The sequence below is a fragment of the Falco peregrinus genome, chromosome 8, assembly GCF_023634155.1.
Source record: "Falco peregrinus isolate bFalPer1 chromosome 8, bFalPer1.pri, whole genome shotgun sequence".
NCBI classification, from domain to species: Eukaryota; Metazoa; Chordata; class Aves; order Falconiformes; family Falconidae; genus Falco; species Falco peregrinus.
This window is the reverse complement of record NC_073728.1, coordinates 44,431,797-44,458,770: the sequence shown is the minus strand read 5'-3', so window position 1 is coordinate 44,458,770 and position 26,974 is coordinate 44,431,797. Positions and strand designations below refer to the sequence as shown.

Here is a 26,974-nt window from a genome sequence, read left to right as displayed (position 1 = left end):
TGCACATGTATGGGAGACCTGCCATATAATTCTACCAGTTTTGAATTCTGATTGTAAGTAAATGGGAATTGCCCACAAAATGGCAGTGATGCTTACGGCAGGTGCCTCAGGTTTGGAGCAATTTCCTTTCAAACCTCTGTGTTGTTTTACTCTGTTAGAAGTTGTAAGCTCTTCTGAATAGATTTTGTTATCTTCAGAAACCTTCCTCAGAGCAATTACGAAGTGTGTTGCCTTACTGCTAAAGTATGAAAAAGCTGCTTTGGTGGTATTGCGGGAGATTATTTTTCTAAATTTCAAATTTTCATTAGTAGTTTTGTCCCAGGAAGTCTGTGGTGGGTCAGGTAATTGAACACAGATCTGGACTTAGACCCCTGGTCAATCTGTCTCCATTTGTCTAGTTAATTTTGCTCTCCCTGTGGTGTACTTTCATTTGCTGTGTCTGAACATCTCCTGTTGCGTTTCTTTCCTTTTTTTTTATCCTGCAACTTCAGTCTTTCCTGGGATTGCTTTCACTGGTGTTTCATTGTTTTCAGAAACCTTCTTTATACCTGAGGTTTATATCACAGTCACTGAGGAGCCTGACATACATCATCTTACCTGTTGTGGAACAGTCCTTTTTGAGGAGAACAGTGGTTATGTCTTAAACAGTAAAATAAACAGCCCTCAGCCCTGTTTCTCTGTTTGCAAGGACAAATGGCACCCACTGAATTTATCCATGCTGTGTAGCACTGGGCCTGGCAGGTCATTGAGTGTGGGGCTATGCCCCTGTCTGTAAGAATGTCAGCAGCTATTTTGCAGTCCTCCAAAGTGGTGTTTTCATAACACAGTACTGAGAGTGTACGTTGGACACCCCTGGATTGTGGCTTGAGGTCTTGTTAGGGGTTTTTGAGTGTGTGAGGTCTCTGAGATAAGTGGAGACTTAACTTCATGTGACATATTCATGTTGCCTGTTGGGAGCAGTCCCTGGTGGCCTCCTTCACCTGTGGTTCTCTACAGGGCCAGCACTGTGCCAGGGAGGCTACAAAGGAATAAGCAGCGTGAATGCCTAACCTCATGCATAAGTTTGTCTCCTGGCCCCGTTTTATTTACCTGTAGAGATGCAGCCACTGCTGGATTTTGCTGCTGTTACTTTTTTTGTTTTGTGAGCCATGTGCATGTTCTGTTTTCTTCCAGGGCAGGAAGGCAAGGAGCATAGTTTTTAGGATTTTTCTTCTCCCTGATTCTAGACTGAGGAAAGAAAGTTGATCTATCTTCCCCAGATGCTCTTGAGTTAAAGAAACAATAAACACTGGCTGTCAGTATACATTGCTTTCAGTTCTCCCATTTCTTCCCAATTCATAGCTGTTATTCCATGATTTGGAAAGCATATAATCTAAGACCTTAAATCTTTCTTGGCTTCTCAGGTCTCTCTTCACTTGCCAGGAGGTCAGGACCGAGTGGCATTTGAGGTGCAAACTTTGAGACTGCAGGTGTGAAGAGGAGCTGGATCACCCAAATCGACAGAGGGCAGAAGATGTTTTTGTCAGGGGTTTTCATGTATTGTGCTCACTGAAAACCTAAGTCTTCCAACTTTGCTGAAATTACCCAACTCACTTTACTGACCCGATTCCTTTGTTGCTCATGTCCAGTTGAGTTTTTTTTCTATCTCAAAGTAGAACCTTGAGGTGAAGTTTAGGCATGTTTTACGATGAGGGTGGTAAGACACTGGAATGGGTTGCCCAGAGGAGTTGCGGATGCCCCATTCTTGGAAAAGTTTAAGGCCAGGTTGGATGGGGCTTTGAGCAACATGATCTTGTGGAAGATGACCCTGCCCATGGCAGAGGTGTGGACTAGATGGTCTTTGAAGGTCCCGTCCAACCCAGACTTTCCTATGGTCATTATATGATAAGTGATTTCTAGCTCCTAGTGGAGTTTTGTCTGAACCAGGGAGCAATTATCACCACCACATCTCAGCACAAAAAGGCTGTTATTCTTGCAAGTAGAAAGTGGGGACTCTTGCTTTTCAGGTATTGATCCTCTGGCCTACATATCAAATACATAATTTAGTTCAAGAACCAGTGAAGATCTTGAGAGCTATGTTACATTCATTAATGTGGCTTTATAACCAGGAGAACTGAAGGAAAATGATGGCTGAGATTAACTTTCTTCAGCTGGTGATTAATTTTTCCTTAAAACTCTGGAGTGGTGAATTATACTAGAAATGAACAGTGTCAGAGTACACTTATCTTTTTCTGTCTGCTGGAGAGCTGCTCAATCATGTGTGGTATTTTGATGAATTTCTGTGTCCTTGTGACTAATTATTTATGAAGTCTGGCTTGTTACCAGTTGTTCTGATGCTTTCCTGATGCCCTTCTTTAAGGGATCTGCCTTTTCCATGTCCTTACAGGGACAAAGTTGGCCTGTCACAATCTGTAGCAACGCTAACTTGGCAGGCCTACATCCTTCCTTGTTAATGTATGCATTTTTGAAATCAGCTTGCTTCTGCCAAGTGTATGAATGACCTAATATGAGGCACATCTGTAGACTTCAGCCTGTGATCCCACCTGTGTCTTAGTTGCATTCTAGTTCCTTCATCGCCTGCAGGACTAGAGACTTTGAAAGTCTTGATCTGAACTCCTGCCACTGGACCAAACGTAAATTTAACTGGTTTACATACTTCTTTAGGGGACAAAACAACTACTTTAGATACTATGATTAATAGGAGTAAAAGTTTGGAGATTGGAAGGCTGAAATATGATTTGATAAAAGCATTTTTTCTAATTGGTGGTTCTGTTTAATAGCTGCAGGAAAAAATAACCAGTGCTTCAGTAATACAGTTATTTACCTGTGTGGTAAGGAGACTTGTTTCCCTGTAAGGTTTCGAATTACTATTTTCTTCTTCTTCTTCTCAGTCGTCTTTGTCTTTAGTAGCAGTTACCTTTATTTCAAACCTTGCAAAAGGTTAAGACATGCCTTGTGCATGTATGTTCCCGCAGGAGCTAGATTAAGGACTGTAAAGCTCACAAAGAGTATTGGTGATACTTAATGAGAGGTAATACCCTGCTTTTAAGCTGTATACCTTCCTATCAACTAACACTGTCAGTTTGGATACCTGTTCCCTTTGAATGTAAAATCAAACCTGGGTGAAATGCTGCGCAATGGAGATTCCATTTGCTCTTGACCAGGTGGTTGTATCTTTGCCTGTTTCATGGTAGCTGAAAACAAAAGAAAGATTGTTCACTTTTTTGACGGTGAGAAAATCCCAGCTTTTTTCTCAGCTGGGAAGTAAAGAAAAGGATTTTAAATTGGTATTTTCTAATCTTGGCTGCCTTGCAGCTGTACGTGAGTCTCTGCTGCACAGAGAGTTGGTCTAGTGATGGAGTTTATCTTTCTACTACAAGTAGATATAAAAGTGCTTTTATGCTGAAATTGAGAGATGGAAGGAGAACCCCAGAGGGCAGCTTCATCTTTGCGTTCTTCTCGTTTTACACTCTCAAGCTTTCCCCAAAGCTCTTTCCACTTGTTAAAATTCCATGCATGGCTTTCCTTAAAAGACTAAAACTGGCTACCTGTCATCCATATAACTCCAGTTGAGGTGGTGGTAAACAAAACCAAACCCCCCCAAACAAACAAACAAAATACCAAAACCAAAAAGCCACAAAAAACAGGCACGACAAACTACCTATTGATTCTTCCCCTATGACAGAATATTTTGACAGATGTTTTTGGCATTGCAGGGATCATTGCTTTGCCTTCAGCTGATAACATCCCTCACACTAATGTAGCTCCTTAATTAAAAACTCACTTTTCTTTATGTGTGTGGCACACTGCATGTTTGATGCAGTGTGCATAAGGGAGCATTTAAATATCTACAAAAGTAGCCAACACTGTATGGATTTGAATGAAACTGTGCTGGAGATAGCTATGTTGTTGTTACAGTGAGGGATCTGAGAAGTTACCATGTTTTTCCATGCTGTTTCTTGAACCATCATGAAAGTCTGGGATTTCAGGTCCTTTTAGACTTGGACCACAGTCTTTTGCTTTTGAAGGATGTGTGAAGCTAGTATTTGTAGTTAACACCTTTTGGATGTTGTGTTGCATCTGGATAGTGCAAAATACAATGAAATCCTCTCTTTTGCCAGTAGTGAACAAAAAGTCATCTTGTATTTAACGAGATGCTGCGTATGACCTTTGTGCTGTCTTTATGAATCTGAATGGCTTGTGTTGCCAGTCTTAACTGGCAACAGCTGCATTGCTTGGTCTTACCTTTGTGCTTGCTTGCCAAATTTCAGCAAACAGTTTTCAGCTGGTGGATCTGATCCATGTAAGTTCGCATTCCAGGTCTTCATGACCAAGAACAACATTTATTTGTAGAACAAGAGCCGTGAGTTCTTCTTTTTCCTTCCGCAGGACAAGCAGGAGGACTTAAAGAAGACAATTTTGGAGGGCATAGAGCCGGGCAAGCATCAGGTGAGGTTGGCCTTTGATGCTTGTAAGCTGCAGCCTCAGGATACATGCTAATGACAAGCATGGCTTTAAGGCACTTAATTTTCTTCAAAAACGCAAGCACTTGCTGTGTAGACCAGACATGTCATCTTTGTCCTGCATTTTCCCTTCTGCTGGGTTTTCTAAACCCCTGTTTTTACGGTATCTCAACCTTCACAAATCCAGTAAGTTATCTCACAGAGTATGTTAGTATAAGTAGTTATGTTAAGTCTGTTAGCGTATATCTAGCTTCCTGTAAGGTCTTCCCTTTTCAGATACTTTAAACTAGAGGCCTGGCTGAGTTCTAGGTGCCTCTGCTGGTTTGCTCCATATCTCAGGAAGTTTATTTATATCTGGGATAGTTAGGTTGGTGACTGCTAGAATACTGTATCTCTTGATAGGAGTTCAATCTTGAAAATCAGCAAAGTGGCATAGTGTTAAGAATGGTATTGTTTGGCTGTTGTCTTGCATCAAAAACTTCATCTAGATAATTTTGGTTAGAATAACATTTAGATTTCCATTAAATATTCCCTGTTGTCATGGATGATACAAGCTTGTTAAAGAATTGAAGAGAGCAGTTGGACCTTTACTTTGAAAATGCAGATTTTGTTCTAGAACTTTAAAATAACATACAGCATTGGAAACAAACACAAAAAAAATATATCCTGATGAATAGTACTTGCCAACCGTGAATACTTGTGAACCAAGGGGAGTAATAGTGTGTGTGTGTGTGTGCGCCCTTGTGTAGCTGACCTTGGAACTGCCTAAAATTCTCAAACTTGAGAACTCAAACTTAAGAATAAAAAAAATATTAAAAAATCAATGGTTGTCGTAAGATGCTTCTGATGACTCTGCTTTTGCTCTGCTCTCTGGAGTATTGATTTGTCTAGAAAGAAAATAATTATTACTGACTGGATTCTCTCCTCCATTTTGAGTCCCAGTGGAAGAGGTGCAGATAATGTAAACTTGTACCTGAGCTGGGTTATACTCTCGCTTTCCGCTTGCTTCCTATCTGGTACCCAAATCTACAGAAAATTCTTCTCAGGTGTTCCTTGTGTTGAAGCAGTACTAGCAGGAGAGCACATCAGTTAAGTTAGGGAATGGCTTTTCTAGTCACAACTGTTGTAGGTGTTCTTTATACCTCTTTCTGATCATATTAACTGCACTTTCTTAGGATTGGAGCAGTGAAGAGTCCTACAGTGCAGATAGCTAGGGAAATTTTCTTTGGCGACAAGCACTCCATGCTAATTTTTGTTCTTACAAAATAAGCATTTCCATGTACTTCATGTTAAAACAAGAAAGTAGTGCATTGGAAGGCTGAATGGAGGATGCTTTTTGACAGCTTTTATGTTCTCTGTCGTGATTTTGATTACCTACCACAGCTAGAAAATACTTGAAATTTATGGCTGTTCTAGGTAAAAGAAAGGATGTGAGTAGACAAAGGCACTGCACTGTCTTAACTGCTTGTTTTGGTTTGTTCCAGCTGTTTTCCCTTAAAGCTTGAGTTGATGCTATCTGCTGGCCTTTGTTAGTGCTAAATAAAGTGCTGAAGTAATAGGATTAATTTCACCTTAAAATAAAATATGCATTTCTGTCTTCCAATGTGAAAAATACCATCAAAATGCAGTGATTTGTGAAGATCTACAGCAGGTGGGCACACAAATGGCTTGGTTTGACTGGACTGATGTGTGTGGTACTGCAAGTATTTGAAGTGTATAATAGTTGAGGATTAAGTTCTGCCCCCTTGATGAAGTGACGGTTAAACTGGGCAGAGTAACTGCATTGCATTTAAATGAGGAAGCCTCCTGACATCCCTATTTAAGACTGCACTGTTGAAGTCTGTTAGGAATAGAGAATGTTGCAAATAATATTTTACTGCTAGTTATCTGAAATGCTACCTTTAAATGCAATATAGGATGACTTTTTACTGTCTTGAATCTATGTAGCTAAGATGATCTAATGGCCAAATAAATGTTTCTTCTTGCCATCTTTGCTGTTGCATCAATGGGGATTTAGAAATGCGTATCAAATTGTTTGGGCAGTAATGTTCTCGTCCTGCTCAGTGAGTGAAGTGGCACCGAGTAGTTCTTTGCATCTGTAGTTGCTTTGTGAGTGATTTGCCAGCAGTACCAGGGGTTTACTGTGCATAAGGCAAATGGCAGCGTCTGGCTTTTTATGATCTATTGGCAGTGGCTGAGGAAGGAAGAACTATGCCGAAGAACAGAATCTAAGCATCAGAGCTCCAGGGCATACTAGTAATTCTGGTACATCATAGGGCCACATATTAACATATGCTTTACATGTCCTGCAAATACTTCTGACATCAGACAATCCAAAAGCATGCATATATTTATCGACAGCTAAGCAGTCATATGCCCTGGGAATGGAATCTACTTAGTAAATTAAAAAAAGCTACTTCAGTATAGGTCTGTGAGGCTTCCTATCTGCCTGTGAGCATTATATTACCAAGTAAGCAAAGAAATCGGAGCACTAACGTGGAGTTTAAATGTTTGTTAAAGCAGTGTACAGTAATACAAAGTTCTTATGAAGGTGCAGGAGCAGAGAGTTTCTGCTCTTTCCAAAGCACGTAAGAGGAGAAGGGTTAGGGTAACCCCTGTTATGGCAAAGGTTGGTTTTATGTTTTCTGCACAGGGTCACTCTCCAATAGAAGAGTCAGTCAAGAGAGTACTTCCTTATGTGTATGAACAGAAAGTTAAGGTGCAGCTTGCAACCAAAGCAAGCCATATGTGAAAGGACATATGCAGCCTTTTCAGGAATACTGAAGCTACAGGAAGGAGTTGATTTGTTTTATTAGATCTATTCTTGTCCTTTTATATTTGTAAACAGAAGTATCATCTGTTGCCAGTACTAAATGTTAACTTTCACTGTCAGGTATACATGCAATTCCAGAAGTAAATAGTGAATTTAGAGCTTGGCTTCCTGCATATTTAATTACAAACCCCCACAGTTTTAATGTATTATTGATCAGACTAATATTCAGAGTTCAAATACACTCTCAGGAAGGTGATGTTTTCTCCCCTTGTTGCTACAGGAGGGTTGATATATATTAGTCAGCATTCTTTGTGGTATTGATCATGTCTACATAGCAGGCAAATTTTCTAGTTCTGTAACTTCTCTAATACAGTTGTATTCAACCACGTCTTTCCAGTATTCAGCAGTCTTTTAAATTAGAAAAATTGTTATTGTCATTCATTCCTTTTTTGTTGGTTTGTGTCATCCTTTTGTCATCTTTCTGCTTTATTCTCCAGTCTTTTTATTCAGAGATTTTTTTTGTGACCTGCAGTGATTTGTCTCATTTTTATTGCTGGTCCTTTTCTCTGCTTTAAAAATATTGTCTGCAATTCAGACATTATTGCAGTTCTAAAGGTCTGGCATGCAGCATGTGACAGCTTTCAGAACTGTTGCACATCAGTTCATAGTTGTTTGTATACTTCCTGATGCTGGATGATATTTGTGTTCAATAGTGATCCCTTTCTGAGGAGGAAACAAGATATTACTGTTCTCAGTATGTTATGCAAATGAACACATTTGGGTATGTGAGTAGGGAAGCTTCCTTGTGTGATAACGGTATGGATGTGGTCTTAATGTTTTGTACATTACAATGTGATTTAAATTACAATGTGATTCAATATTTAAGGTAGAATGAAAATTTATTCCAGTCAGTTAGTATTGGTTACAGTCAGTTTGTAAGAGAGATCTTCTACTGAAACAGGTAATTCTGGTCCCTTCATGAGATGGTTCAAAAGCTGAAACAATGGTATTTCTTCTTTACAATAGGAGCATGAATCCGAAGGTGGAAGAACCCCACTAATGAAGGCTGCACGAGCTGGTCACTTATGCACTGTGCAATTCCTTATTAGCAAAGGTAAAATACTGGTTTAAATTAACTAATCTAAAAACCTTAAAATGCCACTTTACAATTCTGCATGTTTGTGATCCTTCTTAAGAATTAGTCTGATTATATGTATTTGAGCATTTGTCAAACCATTAAGGGTGTTTTGAATTTTACTTGGTTCATGATACAATGAATCACAAAATATTTTGCTATTACTTTTCCTACTCTGTTATATAGATCAATAAATAGATTTGAAGTACAGCAAACATTATCAGTTTTTTTTTAAAAAAATTACTCCCTCCTTCAGCAAAAACACATCCTCAATTACTGTCTGAAACAGTAAAAATTATACCATGTAGTGATACTGATAAATGCTTAGAATTAAAATTTGAAAGTTAGTGCTTTTTACACCGTAAGTGTTCCCTCTCTTACCACTTAGGAGGCCCACTGTTACTGTCATTGCTGCATTGTCTTTACAAGATGAGGAAGATGATGTGTAGAAGCCGTCAGTTATTCAAAAACCCTTCTTTTATCCTAGAAGTGTGTATGAATTAGGAAGATTAGAAAGGTTTATCCTATTCCAGACAATACTGTACTACTTGATACTTTCTTTTAAAGAATTTCCTTGTTTAATTCTGAGATCATCTTTTTATAGGTGCCAACGTTAACAGAGCTACAGCTAATAATGACCACACGGTGGTGTCACTGGCATGTGCAGGAGGTCATCTGGCGGTTGTTGAGCTCCTTCTGGCTCACGGTGCAGACCCTACTCATCGACTCAAGGTATTCACTTAAAAATATGTATTTATCATTGATACTGAAAGAACCATGTAATTGATTTAATGGATTAGTAAATGTGTAATTTTAAATGGTCTAATTAATATCTTGTGTGCTACACCAGGTAGCAGAATTCATCTTCTGACTTTATTTTCAAAATCTCACTTCAGGATGGCTCAACAATGCTCATTGAAGCTGCCAAAGGAGGACATACAAATGTTGTTTCTTACTTGCTGGATTACCCAAACAATGTTTTGTCAGTTCCTGCAGCAGACTTGTCTCAACTCACACCTCCATCTCAGGATCAGTCTCAGGTAAGGAATGAGGAATTTTTATAAAATATCACCTTGTATGTTGTAAAGAAACACTTAGTAGATGTTTATTTAGATGTGAACACATACAATGGAAAGAACTAAAAAAAAAAAAAAAGTCTGCACATTTGAAAGTGGTAGACTGAGGAAGTTGGTTGGTGATGTCTGCGCAGTGTCCTGAAGAGTGCATGAACCTTGCTCCCTTTTCTGCTGCTTAGACAGGATACTCCTAAACCCTAGTACCTCAAAAGAGTATTATATTCTTGGTTGCATTTGCTTGGTATTTTGTTTCAATAGTTCTAAATCCTTGTGATTGCACCCTCAAATGTTCCAGATTTTGTTTGTTGTTTGAAAGAAAATATATTGTGTAAATTTAGAATTCTGCAAGGCGGAGAGGTAACTTCCCAGTGGAGTTAGTAGATTAAAAGCCTAAAGATTTTTAACAATTTTCCAGCCTACGCAGCCCGAGATTTTGTGAAGAGTAATGTAGTTAACTTTGACATAATACCCATAATAAAATAGCACAGGATAGGTCATTCTAAGAGGCAGCATAGCGTACACAGTTTGGGAAGAGTGGAATGGAGGTCCACTGTAGATTATGTATTTTTGTATTACACTTCCAACCTCTGGTCCATTCAAAAGGTGTTTTTTTTTTTTAATCAGTGTGTGTGTCTGTGGCTTTGTTTTTAAGGTTCCACGCGTACCGGTGCATACACTTGCTATGGTTGTACCTCCCCAGGAACCTGACAGAACCCCTCAAGAGAGCTCGCCACCTCTTTTGGGAGTTGTGAAAGGTTAGTATGTAGCCACTTAGAGAGTATATGCATTTTGGAAACTGGTAGGCTGGGGACAATTTTATTAGAGCTTATGCACAGTATAGTCCACTCCATCGATTTTTGAATACTTCTAATGAAGTATAACTGAAAAGTATTTTATGTAGTACATAGTTTTTGCTTATTTTCTTGTATTCTACTGTGTAATAACACTGGTTATTCTAATTTTATTATGCTTATTCTGATTTTTTGGAAGAAAATGACTGCATTAACTGCCATCCTGCAGACTGATTAGAAAAAACATTAATAAATTCTAGGTATGATGTGAATTTTTGAATATTGTATGTTGGCCATCTAGAATAGTCACAACTATTATCCATGAACCTGATATATAAACTTTTTTCTGTTTCTACAGTAGCAATGCAAACACATTGGCACTGTAAAATGGCAGTGCAGATCTGCTTACAGGAGAATTTTTCTTGTATTTCTAATAGTACTCTTGTAAGTAATTGTAACATCAGGGTTTTTGCTTTTAACATGGTTGAACTGACTGGTTAAAACTATTTGCAGTCATTAAATGGCAAATTTAGCAGTTCATTTCCATCTGTGAATTCTGTAACGAATTCTTTGTACCTGCTAAGTCAGCTCAGAAACAGAAGCAGATTCTCAGTGGAAAGTTAAAAACTGCAACTCCTAATGATTTACAGTTTTGGACAGGGGATATTAAATATTATCCAAAGCTCTATTAGCTAGCTTTATGCAATTCCTTTATTCTGGAAGTGCTTGGTGCTTCCTAAAACAGACAAACAAAAAAACCCCCCAGAGGCACAAATGCAGAGACGAAAAAAAAATTGCATAGCTGATGGTGTTTCAGTGTGCAGCCATGACACTATCCATGCATATGTGCCATGAGTGTGACTTCACAAGTGCAGTTACTGTATTATTTTCCTAGGATGCAAACTTGGTATTTTGGATTTCATAAAAACATGTACCAAACAAATGAAAAGAACATGCAGCTTCTGGTTCAGCAGGAAAAGCTATATAACAGCAAAAAGCTATATACCAGCATGTGTGCCCTTAAAATTAAATAACTTAGTATTGCAACGTGGATTTGTGTTCTGGAAGTAGATTTTGTAATGCAAGGGAATCAATGGAAGATTAAATGATACTGAGTCAGAAGACTAAAGTTAAAAGCTTGAAGGCTCATGTTACTTAAATTATGAAAACCAAATAGTTGATTGTAGTTTAAGAAATAACTTTTTAAAAAACTTATTTCAAATGTCAGCATATACTTCAGGTATGTTTTTAGCAGTTCTGTGTTGTTTGAACTGGCACAAGGGAGATGCAATTGTTCTCAGTGTTTCAGGACGTGCTTCGTGCATGTCAGCAAAACTAATCTGTGATGTGTTGCAAGGGATGTAACAATCCCAGATGTGTCATTGGGCTGATGAAGCATTCCTGAAAACTGTGTGCAAAGCTGTTGTGTATCTCAGATCTTTAAGGGAAAAATGGTATTTTGGTGATAAACACTGTGTGATCATTGTAGTGATACCACTCTGCTACTTTAACTGTGATAGACTTAGTGTTCTTTGCAGAACTTCCATTCTTGTTATACACGCATGGTTTTAATATCCCAGACTTTCATCATTAGGCTTTTCGGGAGACAAAGAGCAAGAGAGTACAAATAGAGGCGTGTTCATTATTTCCATGGGAAGGAACAGTCTTTAAGTTCTTATGTAAGGCAATTGTTTATCCTGGGGAAGACAAATTTCTTGCTTCACAGTTTGAAGTAGCCCCCTGAGTTTTTGTATGAACTCTTAACTGCTTTGAGGAGGGAGAGGAGCACCAAGCCTTCTTAATCTCAACATGGTCTAGTTTTTAAAGACCTGTATTGATTTTGCAAGAAATGCAATAGTAACAGCTTGTTTCTGAAAGAGTTCTTGGCAAATCAGGTGTAAAACTAGAATACACTTGTATGTTACTGTTACGATTCAAATATGGTTTGAGATTTTTCAAGAGGAATTTATGATCTACTTTTGAATTACATTGTTAATCTTCAGTAAAGTAAGAAGACATGTGGAATAGTTGCCATTTAAATGCTTTGCCAGAATAATTATTCAACATAAATGTTCAGCAACTGGAAAGAGAAACATTTCGGAGCTGATGGTGATCTAGAGAGACTCTGAAAAGGTGATATGCAAAGATGGCAACCTCCTAAAGACCTGAAGAAAAACCAAGTGAAAGATGGGGCAGAATTAGTTCACAGGACTGAACAGATTTCAACTCTTAGGTGCTTAGAAAGGATTGTTTTTTAGTGCACTGTTTAGCATGTGTCTGTTGTGTCCACGTAAAAGTGAAATCCCAGTGAAGTTCAGCTCTTTGTGCTTTCATGGGGGAGAGGCAGGAAATACCTACCTTGGTGTTTTGTATTTGCTGCTGCCCTTGTTTGAACACAGTCAGAATTGCTCAGCAGCATGTACCAGTTCTGATGCAGCAGCTCAACACAGAGTCTTTTGACTAGGTAAAACAAATGTGCTATTTCTGCAGGACCAGTGGGTCTCTCCTGATTTACACTGTGAGGGAGGTGTAAAGCACAGTGGCTATGATGCAGCTTCAAGTGCCCTTGCATCTGGTTCCCTGGGGTGAGGGGGGTCTTAATGCCCAGCACCTAAAGTGGTCAAAAGGAATGTTGTTGGATTCTTTCAGGAAATCGGCTGTTGTAATAGTGTTGCCATTGATAATTGTGTCTAGTTTATAAATGCAAGCTAATGTTTTTAATAAGAGCAAGATTTGAAGCTCCCATTGGTGTTTGTGATTCTGCCTTAGTCTTTTGCAGAGTGTGCCTGGTGAGCGGAGTGGCTTGAACCCATGGTATGTTTTTAGAACATCATTGAGAAACAAACATGCTAGTGCAACAAGGGGGAGCTCAGGAAGCTGGTGGGAAGCATCAGAGTGGTTTTCTTTAGTCAACATATTTGAACTATGTCAAATTTTAAAGTGGTCTATTTTTGCAGGCTGAGGTATCAGTTATTTTGTATATTTTTCTCCAGATTTGTTTTATTTCATCGCTAATCTGAAATAGTGCTTACAAATGAACTAATTGTGTTAACTGAGTGCTTAAAACCTATCAATGTGCTGTCATTAGACTTCTCTGCTGTTGCTTTTAAGTGGGTAGTAACTTGCAGTGTTTCTCATTTGGCGTGCATGTTTGTTTAGAATTCTGCAAGACCTAATAGGCTTAAGTTAGTCATGTGAAAGCTGCCCACATATGCCTTTGATCCCTGGGAAGGAGACCAGCCTTCCCTTGAAGTTGAGTAGGAGTTTTGGAATCTGTAAGCTTTTTAAGTTAGACCTTCAGTATGCAATATTCCCTGTATCCTCACGCTAAGTCTAACAGTAATGGCTTGGAGAAAGGAAATAAAATGAAACTCTATGTAACTTTAATAGCTACAAATTCATGAAATACATTTTAATGCAGTATCTGTCTTCTGTGCCTCATACTGAGTTATATACTGACAGAGATCTCATAAATGTATGATTTAATTGAAATAGGGTCCAGGTTAACCGAACTAGAAAGATTATATTGTCCTCACTGGGGTGAAGGCATTAAGAAGGCAAGATGACATTCTTGCTTTTCCATTCTGACTCCTTTCAGACTTCTCTAGTGTACAGTCCAGCTGTCTACTCATTGTTTCACGTGCCTCAGCATCTTCTGATTAACTCTTGCCATTTTCTCCATATTTTCTGCCTGGGTCAGCAGCTGACCTGGTTGTCCAGGAGCTTTCTAACTTCATTAATGCTTTCTTAGTAGACTTAAAGACTTGTTATTCTTTTATGCGAATCTTTAGTAGTGCAGGCAGATGAGTTAAAAACAAGACACATGTAGGTCCCCAAGAGCACAAGATTATAGAAATCTTTTCATGGTAGTTCATGAAATTCTGCTCCTTTGAAGCTTCAGCCACCTTGCCACTGACTAATTTAATTACATCTTAGCAATTTTCCATTTAGATACTGTCAAGCCACCAGAGGAAACTTTGGAAGAAGACTGAGATTGGAAAGTAACTCAAATTTTTGAATGTCAGAAAATTGAGTTAAGTTTGGCTTGGTTTCAACCATGTAACCATTGCCTTTTGGTTAATATTACACCTATTCCCTGCAAGTTTTCCATATAAACAGTTGCAGGATTGATAAAGATTGGCAAAAATACTGCATGGTTCACAGCATGAACCATGTAGTGAAAATGCAAACTCCTCTGACCATACAGCCCTCCACAGATTGTCCTGTCCTTTATAAAGAAGAATTAAATATGTATTAAAAACTATGCAGCAGATTGATTTACTTGGGAAAGGTAGAGTTTTTTTTTTGTTGCCTAATTAGCAAGATTATATACTATTGTACTTTGTGTGTATTCGGATTGACTGATTGTTGCCCCAGGTTCTTAGAGCTGAATTTCTTACTCATATGTAGTAGTTAAATACAGAACTTTGGTGAAAATTCAATGTTGAGCTCATCTTATTCCAGTTGATAAGGCTGGTGAATTTTAATTGCAGACTGCAAATCTAACTCTCAACTTTGAGTGAAATCAGAGTTTTAAAAAAACCTAAACTGCAAAAACAGTGAAGAAGCAATTCTGTTAAAAAAAAACAACACAGAGGTTGTAGTATGGATTTGTTTCCTGATATCTGTCTTTTGTGAAGTGAGGAACAGACTGAATCTGGTTTTTTGGTTGGTTGGTTTGTGTTTGGTTTTTGCTTTTGGGGTGGTTGGTTTTGGGGTGGGTTTTGTTTGATTTTGTTTGCTTTTTGTGTTTTTAGTTGGTTGGTTTAAGTTCTAAGTAATATTATGTATCAGGATGACATGGTGATTCATACAGATTTATATACTAGGCATCAGTTCCAGCAGAGAAGATATATTTGAATGTACAAATGTGTATCTTACAATTGACCTTTTTCTTACTATCATTTTTTAACGCTGGAAAAATCTTTTGGAATTTAACTGTTTGGATTTGGATCAATTTTTTTAATCTCTTTTTTTTTTTAAAAAAAAATAAATTAACAACTCCAGAGATTGAGGAGCTGTCAGCAAGTCCCAGAATTTAATCTAATAAAAAGTGAAGTATAATACAACAAATTCAGATGGTGGCCAAGGTGAAAACCACTAACCTGAAATGCAAGTTGTGTTGCCAGAAACTTTCTGATGAGTATGATGGATTGTAAAAAAACAACACAACCCAACAAAATTCTTGGGTCTTTCTAATTTTTTGAAAAGGGCTTAAAAATAAAGCAGTACTTTTTCTTAAACCTCTGTTGCTTGCTCTAAAATACAACAAATGTCTGTCCTTGCTAATTGATCAGTTAGTGCTTTTAGGGTAAGATCTGAACTAGGCTTTGTTTAAGTAAGAAACTTACTTGTGTACTTCATGTTTCTTGAATGCTTCCTTAGAGTATATATCTCAGTCACACTTGCAGGGGACAGTGCAAATACTTGCCTGTGCTACCACTGTACAGTATGAGACCGTGATTTGAGTGTTAGCAAATGTAGGTAGTACATCTAATAACAATGTCATTGGAGTCAATAAGCTAGTTTTAGCTAGGTTTATTTTGGACCAGTAGCATCTCATCTGTGCTACTCCATTCATTGCGAAAGGGCATATAAATTACTTCTTTCCTGGGAGAAGGTGACATCCTAAGGGTTAGAAGCCAGGGCTAGAAGAGCAAGTTCCTCGAGAATGAATCATAAGCACTCGGGATGAAATATGGTGTTGGACTTGTTCATAAACAGCAACCCTATAAAGAGTGAATATGTTTTAAGCAAATTCAAATTAGAAGAGTTTAATTGCTTAGGAGAGCTATCTGAGGATTATGAATATGAAGGTTATTTTTTCAAACTTTTGTTCAGTGTCTAGGACCTTTAAATGTTACTTGCAGCCGGAAGTCATTAAAAACTGGTAATGCAGTCCTCCCTACATAATATTGGGTGGTCAAGAGACCAGTAATGGTGCTTGTGGGAGGCTTATCTGGGTGAATGGACTATTCCAACTCAGGTACTTAAGAGATTATCTGCAGTGCATGGGAGAAGTACAGGAGTTTTCTCTAGGAAACATCTACCTCTCATTTCTTGGAGAAAATAGTAAGACAGAGAAATGGATGGGAAGCTCTGTTTGTGCAAACCAGGTCTTGCCCCAGGTCATGTGTGCTGGTCAAAAAAACTGGCTGAAGATGCATGCTCTGCAGGAATGGTGGTGAAGTCTGAGTTGGTCAAGTTACGAACTGGGACCAGAACCTGTGGGAATATGGAAATAAAAATAAAAAAGCAAATGATGCTACTGTTCACAAAATAAATTGGGAAACAGTAATTTTCTTACTCTGGCTTTCCTGGAGTGCCCATAACCACTCTGGGTTTTCTGCCAACCGAACAATTGATTGTCCTGCAGTCATGATTACCTGAAGGCAGGGGGTGTTTGTGTAGCAACATCTGGATTTTATTGATCCTCAAGTCTTCATTTCATACTAAACAAGTCCTCTAAAAGTGGTGAAAACAGTTGCTTTAGAAGCTAGATTGACTACTTAATATTGCTAGCTCTAATTTTGTGGTAGGTTAGTTGTGTACAAGATTGCTCCACGAAAAAGATAAATGAACAGTGACAAAAAGTTAAAGTAATTATTATCTGGCCTGTGATTGGATTTTTAAGTCTTACTGCACTCACGTATTTCAAATGTGAAAGTATGAAGTAGTATCTTGTTCAGAATTATTTACTAAAATGGGCACAGTGTTTTTCAGAGTATTATAAGAGAGATTTGGATAAAACAGGAAATCGTTACTTTAAAATACTTCCAATGTTATAATATTATATTACAATGCTTATGTATTCAAAGCTGCCAACAATGTCTTCTCCGCCTCTGGTCTGAAGTGGCTCTTCAGGTGTGCATGTCAGGTTTAGCAATCTTTCTTCCTATTGCTCATCCTCCTCCAGTATCCCCAAGAAGACAGGTTGCAACTATTTTCTGGCATGGAAAGGGTGATCTGGAACCTGGAAAATGGCCCAGTTAACTAATTAGAAGCTGATTAAATTAAATCTCTGCACCTCTTCTGAAACTTGAGAGCCCAGCGCTTCACTTCTTGGTTTCCTAATGTCTGTCTTCAGAAACTGTCCCAACTTTCTGTGGTCATTTCTGGTCTGACCCGCTGTCTGGGGAGCACTGCTTGCTGTGAGACCGGCCTTGGCTCCTCTGCTGAGTCCCAGCCTTCATACGAGGCTGCACTTCTGCTCTTTACTTGTGCTTGTAGAAGTTTTCCTATGACAGGCTTGTTTTCTCCCCAGGTGGGACTTACTGAGAGGGATAATATTGGTACTTTATTGTGTGGGGACTCTTTGAACTGCAGGCTTTCTTTCCTACAGAGTGATGGAAGCTGTCCAGAGCTGCCAGGTCGTGGGAATACTTTGCATTAGGATGGAAATGGTAGATGCAGTAACCTTAGGAACGACATTAAACAGAGCAGTGCGAAGGGTTCCCATCTTAGCTGTGTCTTAAAGGCAGGGTTAATTTGCAGTTAGCTTTCTATAACATTTCTGCTGCTTCAGCAGCGGAGCAGTTTAGTTTCAAAAGACAGCAACTAACTTTTATTAGTTTCTAACAAAGATATAGACAAGCATTTCAGACATTTTTAGTGAGTGAAAATAGAATTTTCAAGAGTGGTCTGCAAAACTTAAGGCACATTTTTTTAAAATTTAAAGGGTAACTATATAAACTCTTAAGTATACTACAAAGCCAAATAGCCAGTGGCTTATAGCAGGCTTGATCTAAATATCCACCAGTCAGCACAAAGCAAGTTATTGCTAAATTTTAGTGAAATTCTTTATTGTCTTCTGAAAAATTGTCTTGGGACTCACAGTTCAGAGACTAAATAATAGTAATTATTGGAATAGGTATTCAGCTGGAACTACTGACAAGGCAGTTGTATAAAGTACCAAGTTGGAAAAGAGCTTACTGAAGGGTGTCGACAGTATTTGTGGGATGATGGCATATTTCCTGGGGTTAAGATTGTTGTTTTTTCCCTTAAATTTGGAATATGGTTTGCTTTAACTCCAGAGAGCCTGGTGAAGGTATTCGGCACAGAGTTGGTTCAATTCTATTTTAATATTCTTTCTTTTTATAAGGGAAAAATCTCTTTAAAGAAAAAATTCTCACATTTGTTTGCTTTTTCAGTTAGTTCCTCAAAAGAAGATTAATTTCAGAGTAAGGTGTATGTGACTCTGGTTTTGACAGCAATGCAAAATGAAGTAATTTTTGCATTAGTGTTTTAGTGAAGGAATGCCCAGAGAGAAATAAATCGGTGTTTGAGGAAACTTAATCCTTCCAGAGCTAGTGACTGATCTGGCACTTAATTCCTGCACTCAGATTTTCACTTAATTGTGTGATGTGTAGGTAACTTTATTAAGCCATGGCTCAAACTGTACATAATTTTAATTCCCCATTTAATGATTAGTTTTATGAGTCTGGTTTTTTTAAGTTACAGATATCACTGTTTGGGTATAGCAAATGAGTGTTAGTGCAGAAAATTATTTGATCAGGCTAAAACTTTACACATTTGTAGTTAGTTTCTTGCACGGACGTCATAATTAAAATTTCAGCACTTAATCAATTCCTATGAGCAAGATCTGACTGGAGGCTTCACAGGTGTGGCATTCAGGAAAGTAACTTTGGCTTGCTTGAAGGCAGTAAGCTCTCAGAGAAGCACTGCCCTGGCTTGGTGTTCCTTGCTAGGTTTATATTGAAGTTTTAAGTCTTAATAGTGACAGAATTGTTAATTTGTTACTGGAAAGAGGGAGGCAAGCAAGCTGTTAATTTTGTCTCAGAACTTTTAAAAAGGTGCTAGATCGCCAAAGATTTTTTTGTATACATTAAGTCTGTACTGACAGGGTTCTGTTTGTAACATGAAGGTGGAATGCTCTAGTGTTTGGAGCAATTACAGTTCAAAACAGTGATCTTACTATAGAGTTAGTCTTCTCTCAAATACAGATTACTCTTGGTTTTAACTGTGCTGTTGGAAGTTAGCCTCTGGAAAATGGTCTTAGTTTAATTACACATCAGAACAACTTTGGGAACTCAGTAAATTATTTAAATTGCCTTATTCTTCTTGCTGATTGCATTTCCTGGATGCATTGTCATGTGTCAGAAACCGTAAAAGTTCCTTACTCCTTAAGATTAAAATAGCTGTGTTCAAAGGGATATTAGGATCAATACTGAAAAATCTAGCTATATGCTTTGTCCTTTCTTGTCTTAACATGGAGTGTAGGGTTTACCTTTCTGTGGTTTGACAGATGTGCAGTGTTAGTTGTAAAGTTTTTTTTGGTTTGGTTTTTTTTGGTTGGTGGTTTTCTTTTTGTTTGGTTGTTTTTTTTTTTTGTTTGGTTGTTGGTTTTTTTTTGGTGGGTGAGAGGGGAGGTTTGGGGTGTCTTCAGCATGGCATTTTTTCAAACATTTTTCATGTGCTTAGGTGCATCCAAGCAGAAGTCAAGTTCCCTGCAGGTAGCAGATAAGGACCTACTGCCACCTTTTCACCCATACCAGCCTTTGGAATGCATAGTAGAAGAGACTGAAGGCAAGCTGAATGAACTTGGACAGAGAATTAGTGCTATTGAAAAAGCACAACTTAAATCATTGGAATTAATTCAAGGTGAACCTTTAAATAAAGATAAGATTGAAGAACTTAAAAAGAACAGAGAAGAACAAGTACAGAAGAAGAAGAAAATATTGAAGGAGCTGCAGAAGGTGGAAAGGCAGTTGCAGATGAAAACCCAACAGCAGTTTACCAAAGAATATTTGGAGACCAAAGGTCAGACAGACACAGCACTTACCCTGCAGCAGCAGTGCCCACTTACAGGGGTCTTCCCAGAAGTGGAAGCCAGTAAGGGTCTGCCAGAGGGTAACTTCTCAGGGTTCCCTCAAGCTGACACAATCTTGTCTAAAGATGATGAGCAACAACAGTCTCAACCACCTGCTGAACAAATAGAGTTTGTCCCTACCCAGCCTTTGCCAGCACCGCAATGTAATTATTCTAGTAATTTAGGTTATAATGGGACAGAGTCTCTTGAACTTCAGAAAGCATTAGGGAATCAGCAGAATGTAGGACAGCAGCAGCAAATTGCTGGACAGGGGCTCTTAGTTCAAGAACCAGACGGATTAATGGTTGCCACTCCAGCACAGACGCTTACCGACACTCTTGATGACCTAATAGCAGGTGGGTTAAGAAATGTACCTATTATTGCATTAATTTGTGTGCTCCGTTTCCCTCTCTCTCCTTCCCTCCAGAAACATCTTGGGGTTTTCCAGTTTGGGAATACTTGCTTAAGAATAAAGTTCCTGATTAGTGCTATTAATCCTAACAGTGACTTCCAGCTCTAACATGAGACTTTTAAATATCTTTTTTCCAAAGTGCAAAACTTTGTTTTAGCCCCTTTGGCTTCATCTTTTTCTGTGCTGCTTTAAAAAGCCTTATCACAGGTTATTAGTAGTGCCCATTAGGAGGCCTGAAACTGTGACAGTTTTTTATATCTTCTGTAGAATTTTCTATACAGGCTTATACCTCAGTGACTTTCTTCAATGTAGTAGCCATCTCTAGAAAAAGCCAAATTATTGTCACTTGTATGGACAAATATGTCTCTCTCCTTGCTGCTTGAGGTGTTGCTACAGTTTAAACACAACCTGGAATCCATGCACAACCACTCAGTTCTGTAATGGCTTGTGTTTTCAGAATACCCTCTAAACCCTGGTTGTTACACAGGAATATCTGCTTGTTAGATATAACATGGCAAAAGATGTGTCCTTTTTTCTGGATGAAAAGCAAAAAGTCCAAACGTGTTTCCATTTGTTGATAACGGTGTGAAGAGGAATGGAGGTTCCCACAGATTGGGTTGTGTGAGTCTCCTGTGGAGAAAGAGGTATCATTTTGGTTGACTTAATTTCATGGATTTGGCTAGGATTGATATTGCTGCTGGAGGTATGTAGGATGTAGCCAGTGTTGTCTGGTCTGTAGTTTTGGGGTGTGTGTGTGTGGTGTGGTGTTTGTTTTGTGTGTTGTGGTTTTTGGGTTTTGTTTTGTTTTTTAATTCAGTGTTTCTTCACTTTTATTTGCACCTTGTGTCTGTCCCTCAGCCTTTATTTTCCTGTCTTCGCTGCCCCCCTCTTGGTAGGCACTGCCCTGTCCTCTTATGTTCATTTCAAGGCTGTAGAAATGTGTGGTAAGACATTTTGCCAGGCATTCCTGTGGGCTTCTAGAATCGTAATTGCATCAATCTCATACAAGTTGAGGCTACCTGCAACTTCGCAACCTCCATGGAAACCACAGTTGATGAAAGTGTGTTGTGTTGTACCAGCTCCCTTCAGCTCTACAGTGGAATTCAAAGAAAGCCTCTTGTATTGCCTTAGTTCCCCCTTTTCTGACATAGTGTGCCTCCCCCCAACTGTATGGTGCTCTTCAGAGTATTCGGCCAACACTAAAACAGAAATGCAATTGGAATATTCTTGATTTTTATTACTTGAGATTTGGTATTGGAATGTGTGAGGAGGAGAATTTGAATGGTTAATGCAAAACATAATCAACAAGGGCTTAATCTTGGGAGTAGTTCCTGTTGCTGACAGTTCAGCGTATCTAACACAAGACCATGTAGTAATATACCCTTTCATGGTTAGCAGTAGTGTATTACTTCCAATACTCAGTGCACCCAAGATGAATAACTGCTGCATCAGCTGAATGCAAGAACTGCGCTGTTCGAAAAAAGATTGCCACTAACCGGAAAAGCTTTATCTTAAAAATAATTTTAAAAAAAATCTTGAATAGACATTGCTTCATCTTCAGAAATTGTTTAGTTTTTGCTAAGAAATTAGATTTACTAACTTCCAAAATTTAAACAAATAACATGTTCTTCTACAACTGTTGGAAACTGTATTTACAGAAATGCAACTTGAGGAAACTTCAGCTGTTCTATTCCAGAGGCCTCTACAAAAATGTGTTGATGTTGCTTTATTGAAGTATATTTTCTTCTGAAATTCACAAGTTTTACTTCCCTCCCCCAAAAAAAGTTGTTTAAAGAGAATTAGGTATTTTGCTCACTTCTTAAATCCAGACTGTGTAAAAGAGTGATCCCTGTTTAAATTATAATCCTACTGTATCTCAAATTTATGTACATTTAAAAACAAACTGTAAATCTACCTATTCATACTCCAAACTCTTTGATCCATATATAAAACACACTTAGCCTTTTTCCACAAACTTGCCCAACAGCCCTCAATTTTGTAAAGAAGTTTTGAGCAATAGAAACTGTTACGAGAACTGATTTTTACATGCGTGCTACAGATGCCAGATAAAATTAAGGGGCTTGTGCCTGGTGTGTGGGAAGTCTGTCTCTTAGAGAAAGTTGTCTTGCACTTGGGTGTGCTGATGAAGTGTGCCCTTGGTGTGCAGTAATGGTGGTGAGTGACTCTTAGTTTAGAAGAGCTATGAACATTTTTATTGCTGCTGAGTATTCCAGTTTGTATCAGATCTGCTTCAGAAGAAAAGAAATGCTAAATCAGCTTTTTGGCCTCTGCACTGAAACACCTTTTACTGCTGCTCTTACCAGTGGCGATACAAGAGGCAGGTTTTCCAAAGCCTCAGCTGAGACTAGTTGTAAGGGAGAAGCTGCATTTCTACAAAGCCTCAAATCTTTATTTTGCTGACTAATTGTGACAACACACATAAATAGAGTATTTATCTTGCTAGTCTGCTGACATAATTTCTCAGCTGCTAGGTGTTGAGGTGGTTGATGTCAAGGTGCAAAGTGCTAGAAGTTTCACTGGCAGTCAGTCACTGGTAGATGTGTATCCAAGTCCCCTCTTTCATAAAGCTATGCAGAAGTAACAGAGTAACCTTTGGAAAGTCAGGTAGAATCTAAAAATGAAGGAGCTCTTTCCGCTCCAGAACATTTCAGTTCTAACAGAGTTTTATATGTGTTGAAGCAAAAATCTTGCAACTGATCCTATCTGTGAAGGTGTGACTAGTAAGTCAAAACTGGGTTTACAGAAGAGATACAGACGTTGTGCAGTTTAGGGTGGGAAAGCAATGAATTATTTTGGATCACATCTTCCAATAGGAGAGGATGTTTTGAATCTAATTTTCGTTACTTAGTACACATTTGTGTGTACTTGAAGCATCTTGTCTTCCATAGTTGGAATTTCAGTTCAGTTCACATTATGCATTTACCATATTAGATTTCTTAATTGGCAGTATCTGAATTGAAGCTTTTTTGTGTTTTAAGGTATTCAAGATGAGGAACTTTCTTTTCTTTGGTGCTAGGTTTTGTCTGTAGTTGGAGTATTTTTATTCCTATTTGTTTTAATCAGTCAGTATTTTTAGTCAGGAGGTGGCATCTCTGTGTGCTTCTGTCTGACTCTCCTCCTGCAAGCTCCCATTCCAGGCATGTTTTGAGAAACATGTTATTTGGTCCAGAAATTATGGTTGTGGTCAGTTATACAGAATTGCGGTCTTTTAAGATCATGATTTGGAAGATGACATCTGAGTTACTGTATTTAGGATTGTTGTTTGGAGTAAAACTGATTACTAGGATAATCTGGTGTGAGAAATGGTGACTCATAAAATGAGTTAGCAATGTGCAAAAGCCTCAGTGCAGTAACATGCTACTGAGAAGTTGTGGGAACAGGCTGAAAGACTTATTGGTCATGAAAAAGGGTTGCTTTCTTTGTCCTGAAAATCCCGGTTCCTTTGAGGAAAGGGAAACTGAAATCCCAAGTCCAGTGTCTGTGAATGTCCATGCTCATGGAATGACAGCAGTTAGGTAGAGGCAGTTTCAGACTACAGCTGCAGTCTCATCCAGAGCTGCTTGATTGAGGTTCTGCCAGTGCCTCCAGAGTCTTACTTAGATAAAATACCAAGTTCTTTCTTCCTTGTGTTTCACTTGTGGTCCTGTGATACTTTTTCATAACTTTTGAAAACAGTCATCAGTGTCTTTGGAGACCTGTCTTCAACTTCACACTGATTGAACAAAAGACCCTCTGGAAGGTTGCAAGCCCTTCTTAAAATGTGGGGAACCTGGATTTTGCCATGTGTAGAAAAATACTTATTTTTTAATACAAATTCTTTGAAGTCTCTGGAGACATCCAAAACCTATGTCACAAAATGAGTATTTTATAAAGATTTGAGGTACACATTGTGACTTTTTTTTGGGGGGGTGGGGTTGGGGTGTTGTTTGTTTGGTTTTTATTTTATTTAAACCAGTGTCTGGCTATCAGTGTGTTTATCAGCACCCTTCCTGGTGAAAAGACAAAATGCCTGTTCAGTAGGAAGGAACATTTCCTGCATGTTGCAAAGTTTCCCCATGTCTTCTCAGAGAATGAAAGCCATATGTGTTTCTAGTCTGTTAAAATTCTGCAATATGGCATAGAGATGCTGAAGGTGATAATCTCCCATGGTTGGTTTTATGCCCTCCAGCTAGTCTTTTGCTTTGGAGTCTCGGGCAGTGCCAGCGCTGCTCTCCACTGCTAAGTTACATTGCCGCAGTTGTTCCTGCATTAATGCCAATTATTGAGATGAAAGTCTGGAGTGGGTATGGTGGTATTGCTCCATGGGGAAACTGCACATTAGCTTCTGGCACTGTGAGTATGACCTTCTAACTACAAGTGATTGGCAAGACATCCTTGACTTCCCTGGGGCCCATGTTAGACTGATGAAGCCATCCCAGAGGTTATGGCTGGGCTCCTGGTAGCAGGAGGCAGAGGCAGAGAGGTGGCTGTCCCATTGTGTCCCATCGGTGAGATGACCTTGTCTCCCTGCATGGGGTTCAGAGGAGCAGTAGCTGTCCCACCATCTGTGATCAAGGTTGGTAATCCGGAAATGGACTTGGAAATACAAGTTAACTCTGTTTTCATACAAATGTATGTGAAGGGATGTTGTAACCATTGTTGCAAGGTCAACTTTGAGTTAAACTGTATGTTTTTGTGTAACTTGGGCTGAGCTAAATCAGCCCCGTGAAACTGGAGGTAGAAGTTCTCAGACATGTTTTGCTCCACAAGGCTTGAATTATGTTGATGCTCCATTGGGCCAGCTTGCCAGCCACACTAAGGAAATAGATAATTACGCTTCAGAAAATCCTGCAGTTTTGTCAACTCAGTAGAGGGGATGATTAATCAGTGTGCGTTGTAGGTCTGTTTGTTAGATTATATTTTAAACAAGAGTTTGGGGTATCAGTACAGGGGTTATCTACATTTCTATTGCCTTTGGTCTTCTTTCTCATGTTTGACATCATTGTTACTGTGCACGTGAAGCGCTTAGCACACATTCATGTGTTTCAAACACATGATGAAAATGTAAAGTATGCAAGAAATACTTGGGCATTTTCAGTCATGGTTGTGAAATACAGAGAATTTCTGGAACCATTGACAGCAGCACTAAATATATTACTTTAAGGACCCTTAAACTGGGTCAGGTGGAGCCCCTCTGCATACCCCTGCTTTGTATGCAGAGCCCATGCACATGTTTTTAGACACATTTATTGTTGCAAGATCTGAAAGCATTTGGCCAGTGTCCTTCATGAGGAAGGACCAGTTTGATTTATTGTAAGTCCTTAAAAGGGTGATTTGGTGTCTTGTGTTTTGGAAGGTATAATCTTTAGAAATCCAAGTAGTATTTTGCACGTCAGTGCATTGAGCAAAACAACTGTATTGCATTAATGCTCATCTGCTGCTAAAAGTGGTAATCTATAGTAAGGAGATGAAGTAGGAGCTTTTATATTGGAAAATTTTAATACAAACCTGGTTTGCTTCACATTACAACCTTCTCGAGCAAAAGTCAACTCTCAGTTCAGATACAGTACTTTGTTGCTTAAATGTGGTAGCCAAATGTTAATGCTGGTTTTTGCTTATGAGCAAGGAGAATGCTTTACTTAAAAACTACAGCTGAAAACTTGTTACCTCCCAAAATTTCAGTGACAACCCCCCACCGTGTTTCCAGAACCCAGCTGAAGTGACCCACCTAAACTTTCTCTAATCTTATGTCTCCTTTGTTGTGGTATGCAGTCCTGTAGGCTGAATTAGTGGTGTTACTGGTCATGGTGAGGATTTTACTAAGACTTTTTAGTCTGCACCATTTTCCTTTGAGTAGTTGCTGGTGTGCAATGTGTCAGTGGAATAGGGAAGGTTGAGCTGGGGAAGGTTTGCAAAAATTTAAGTTGTACGCAGGTTTGAGTTCATCCTTCATCTTCCTGTATTGCTTGAAACACTTGGACTAAAACAAAATGATGCTGCTTACCTGCAGTTGTTAGTGTTTTCCATCAGTTGCTTGTTACAGGAATACTACAAGGTATTGTGTATTTTGAAATAATTAAAATGCTAACGAGGTATGCCATGTAATGAGACTGCAAGGTATAGAAATTTGGCAATCCAGCAGGGACAATACTTGTCAAATCCAGCTGCTATATTAGCATGGCTTACTATGGTTAAAGTGCCCTCGTAGCTAGTGCATAGGTTTGTTAGACCTTCCTGCCAGGTAATCCCAGCTGAGCCTTAGACACATTCCGGCTCCCCTCAGACTCTCATTTGGTTACAAAGGCAGGCAGAGGTCTTGGCCCTGCAGTACGTATGTGCAAGGATATGTCTGCTTGTTCTGGTAAAGGTTCATTTAAAACTAGTTGAATAAAACTGGAGTCTCTTCCCCGCCCCGCCCCCCCCCCCCCCCCCCCCCAATATAAAAGTTTCATTCCTTGTGACACCAAGCTGTGTTAGATCTTCAGGATGAAATCT

At 38.8% G+C, this 26,974-nt stretch overlaps 1 protein-coding gene across 20 annotated transcripts in view; it reads left to right on the top strand.

The window, feature by feature from the left end:
- ANKHD1 (ankyrin repeat and KH domain containing 1) overlaps positions 1 to 26,974 on the top strand; it is a 117,087-nt gene that overhangs the window by 57,689 nt on the left and 32,424 nt on the right. For 12 of the 20 annotated variants that reach the window (XM_055811353.1, XM_055811355.1, XM_055811354.1 and 9 more), the window contains exons 11-16: positions 4,390 to 4,449; positions 8,263 to 8,350; positions 8,976 to 9,103; positions 9,268 to 9,411; positions 10,100 to 10,202; positions 19,680 to 20,423. In XM_055811353.1, coding sequence (XP_055667328.1) covers positions 4,390 to 4,449; positions 8,263 to 8,350; positions 8,976 to 9,103; positions 9,268 to 9,411; positions 10,100 to 10,202; positions 19,680 to 20,423 — 1,267 coding nt within the window. Of the gene's footprint in view, positions 1 to 4,389; positions 4,467 to 8,262; positions 8,351 to 8,975; positions 9,104 to 9,267; positions 9,412 to 10,099; positions 10,203 to 19,679; positions 20,424 to 26,974 lie in introns of those variants that run through there. The other 8 variants (XM_055811361.1, XM_055811351.1, XM_055811363.1 and 5 more) reach the window with 4 other exon arrangements.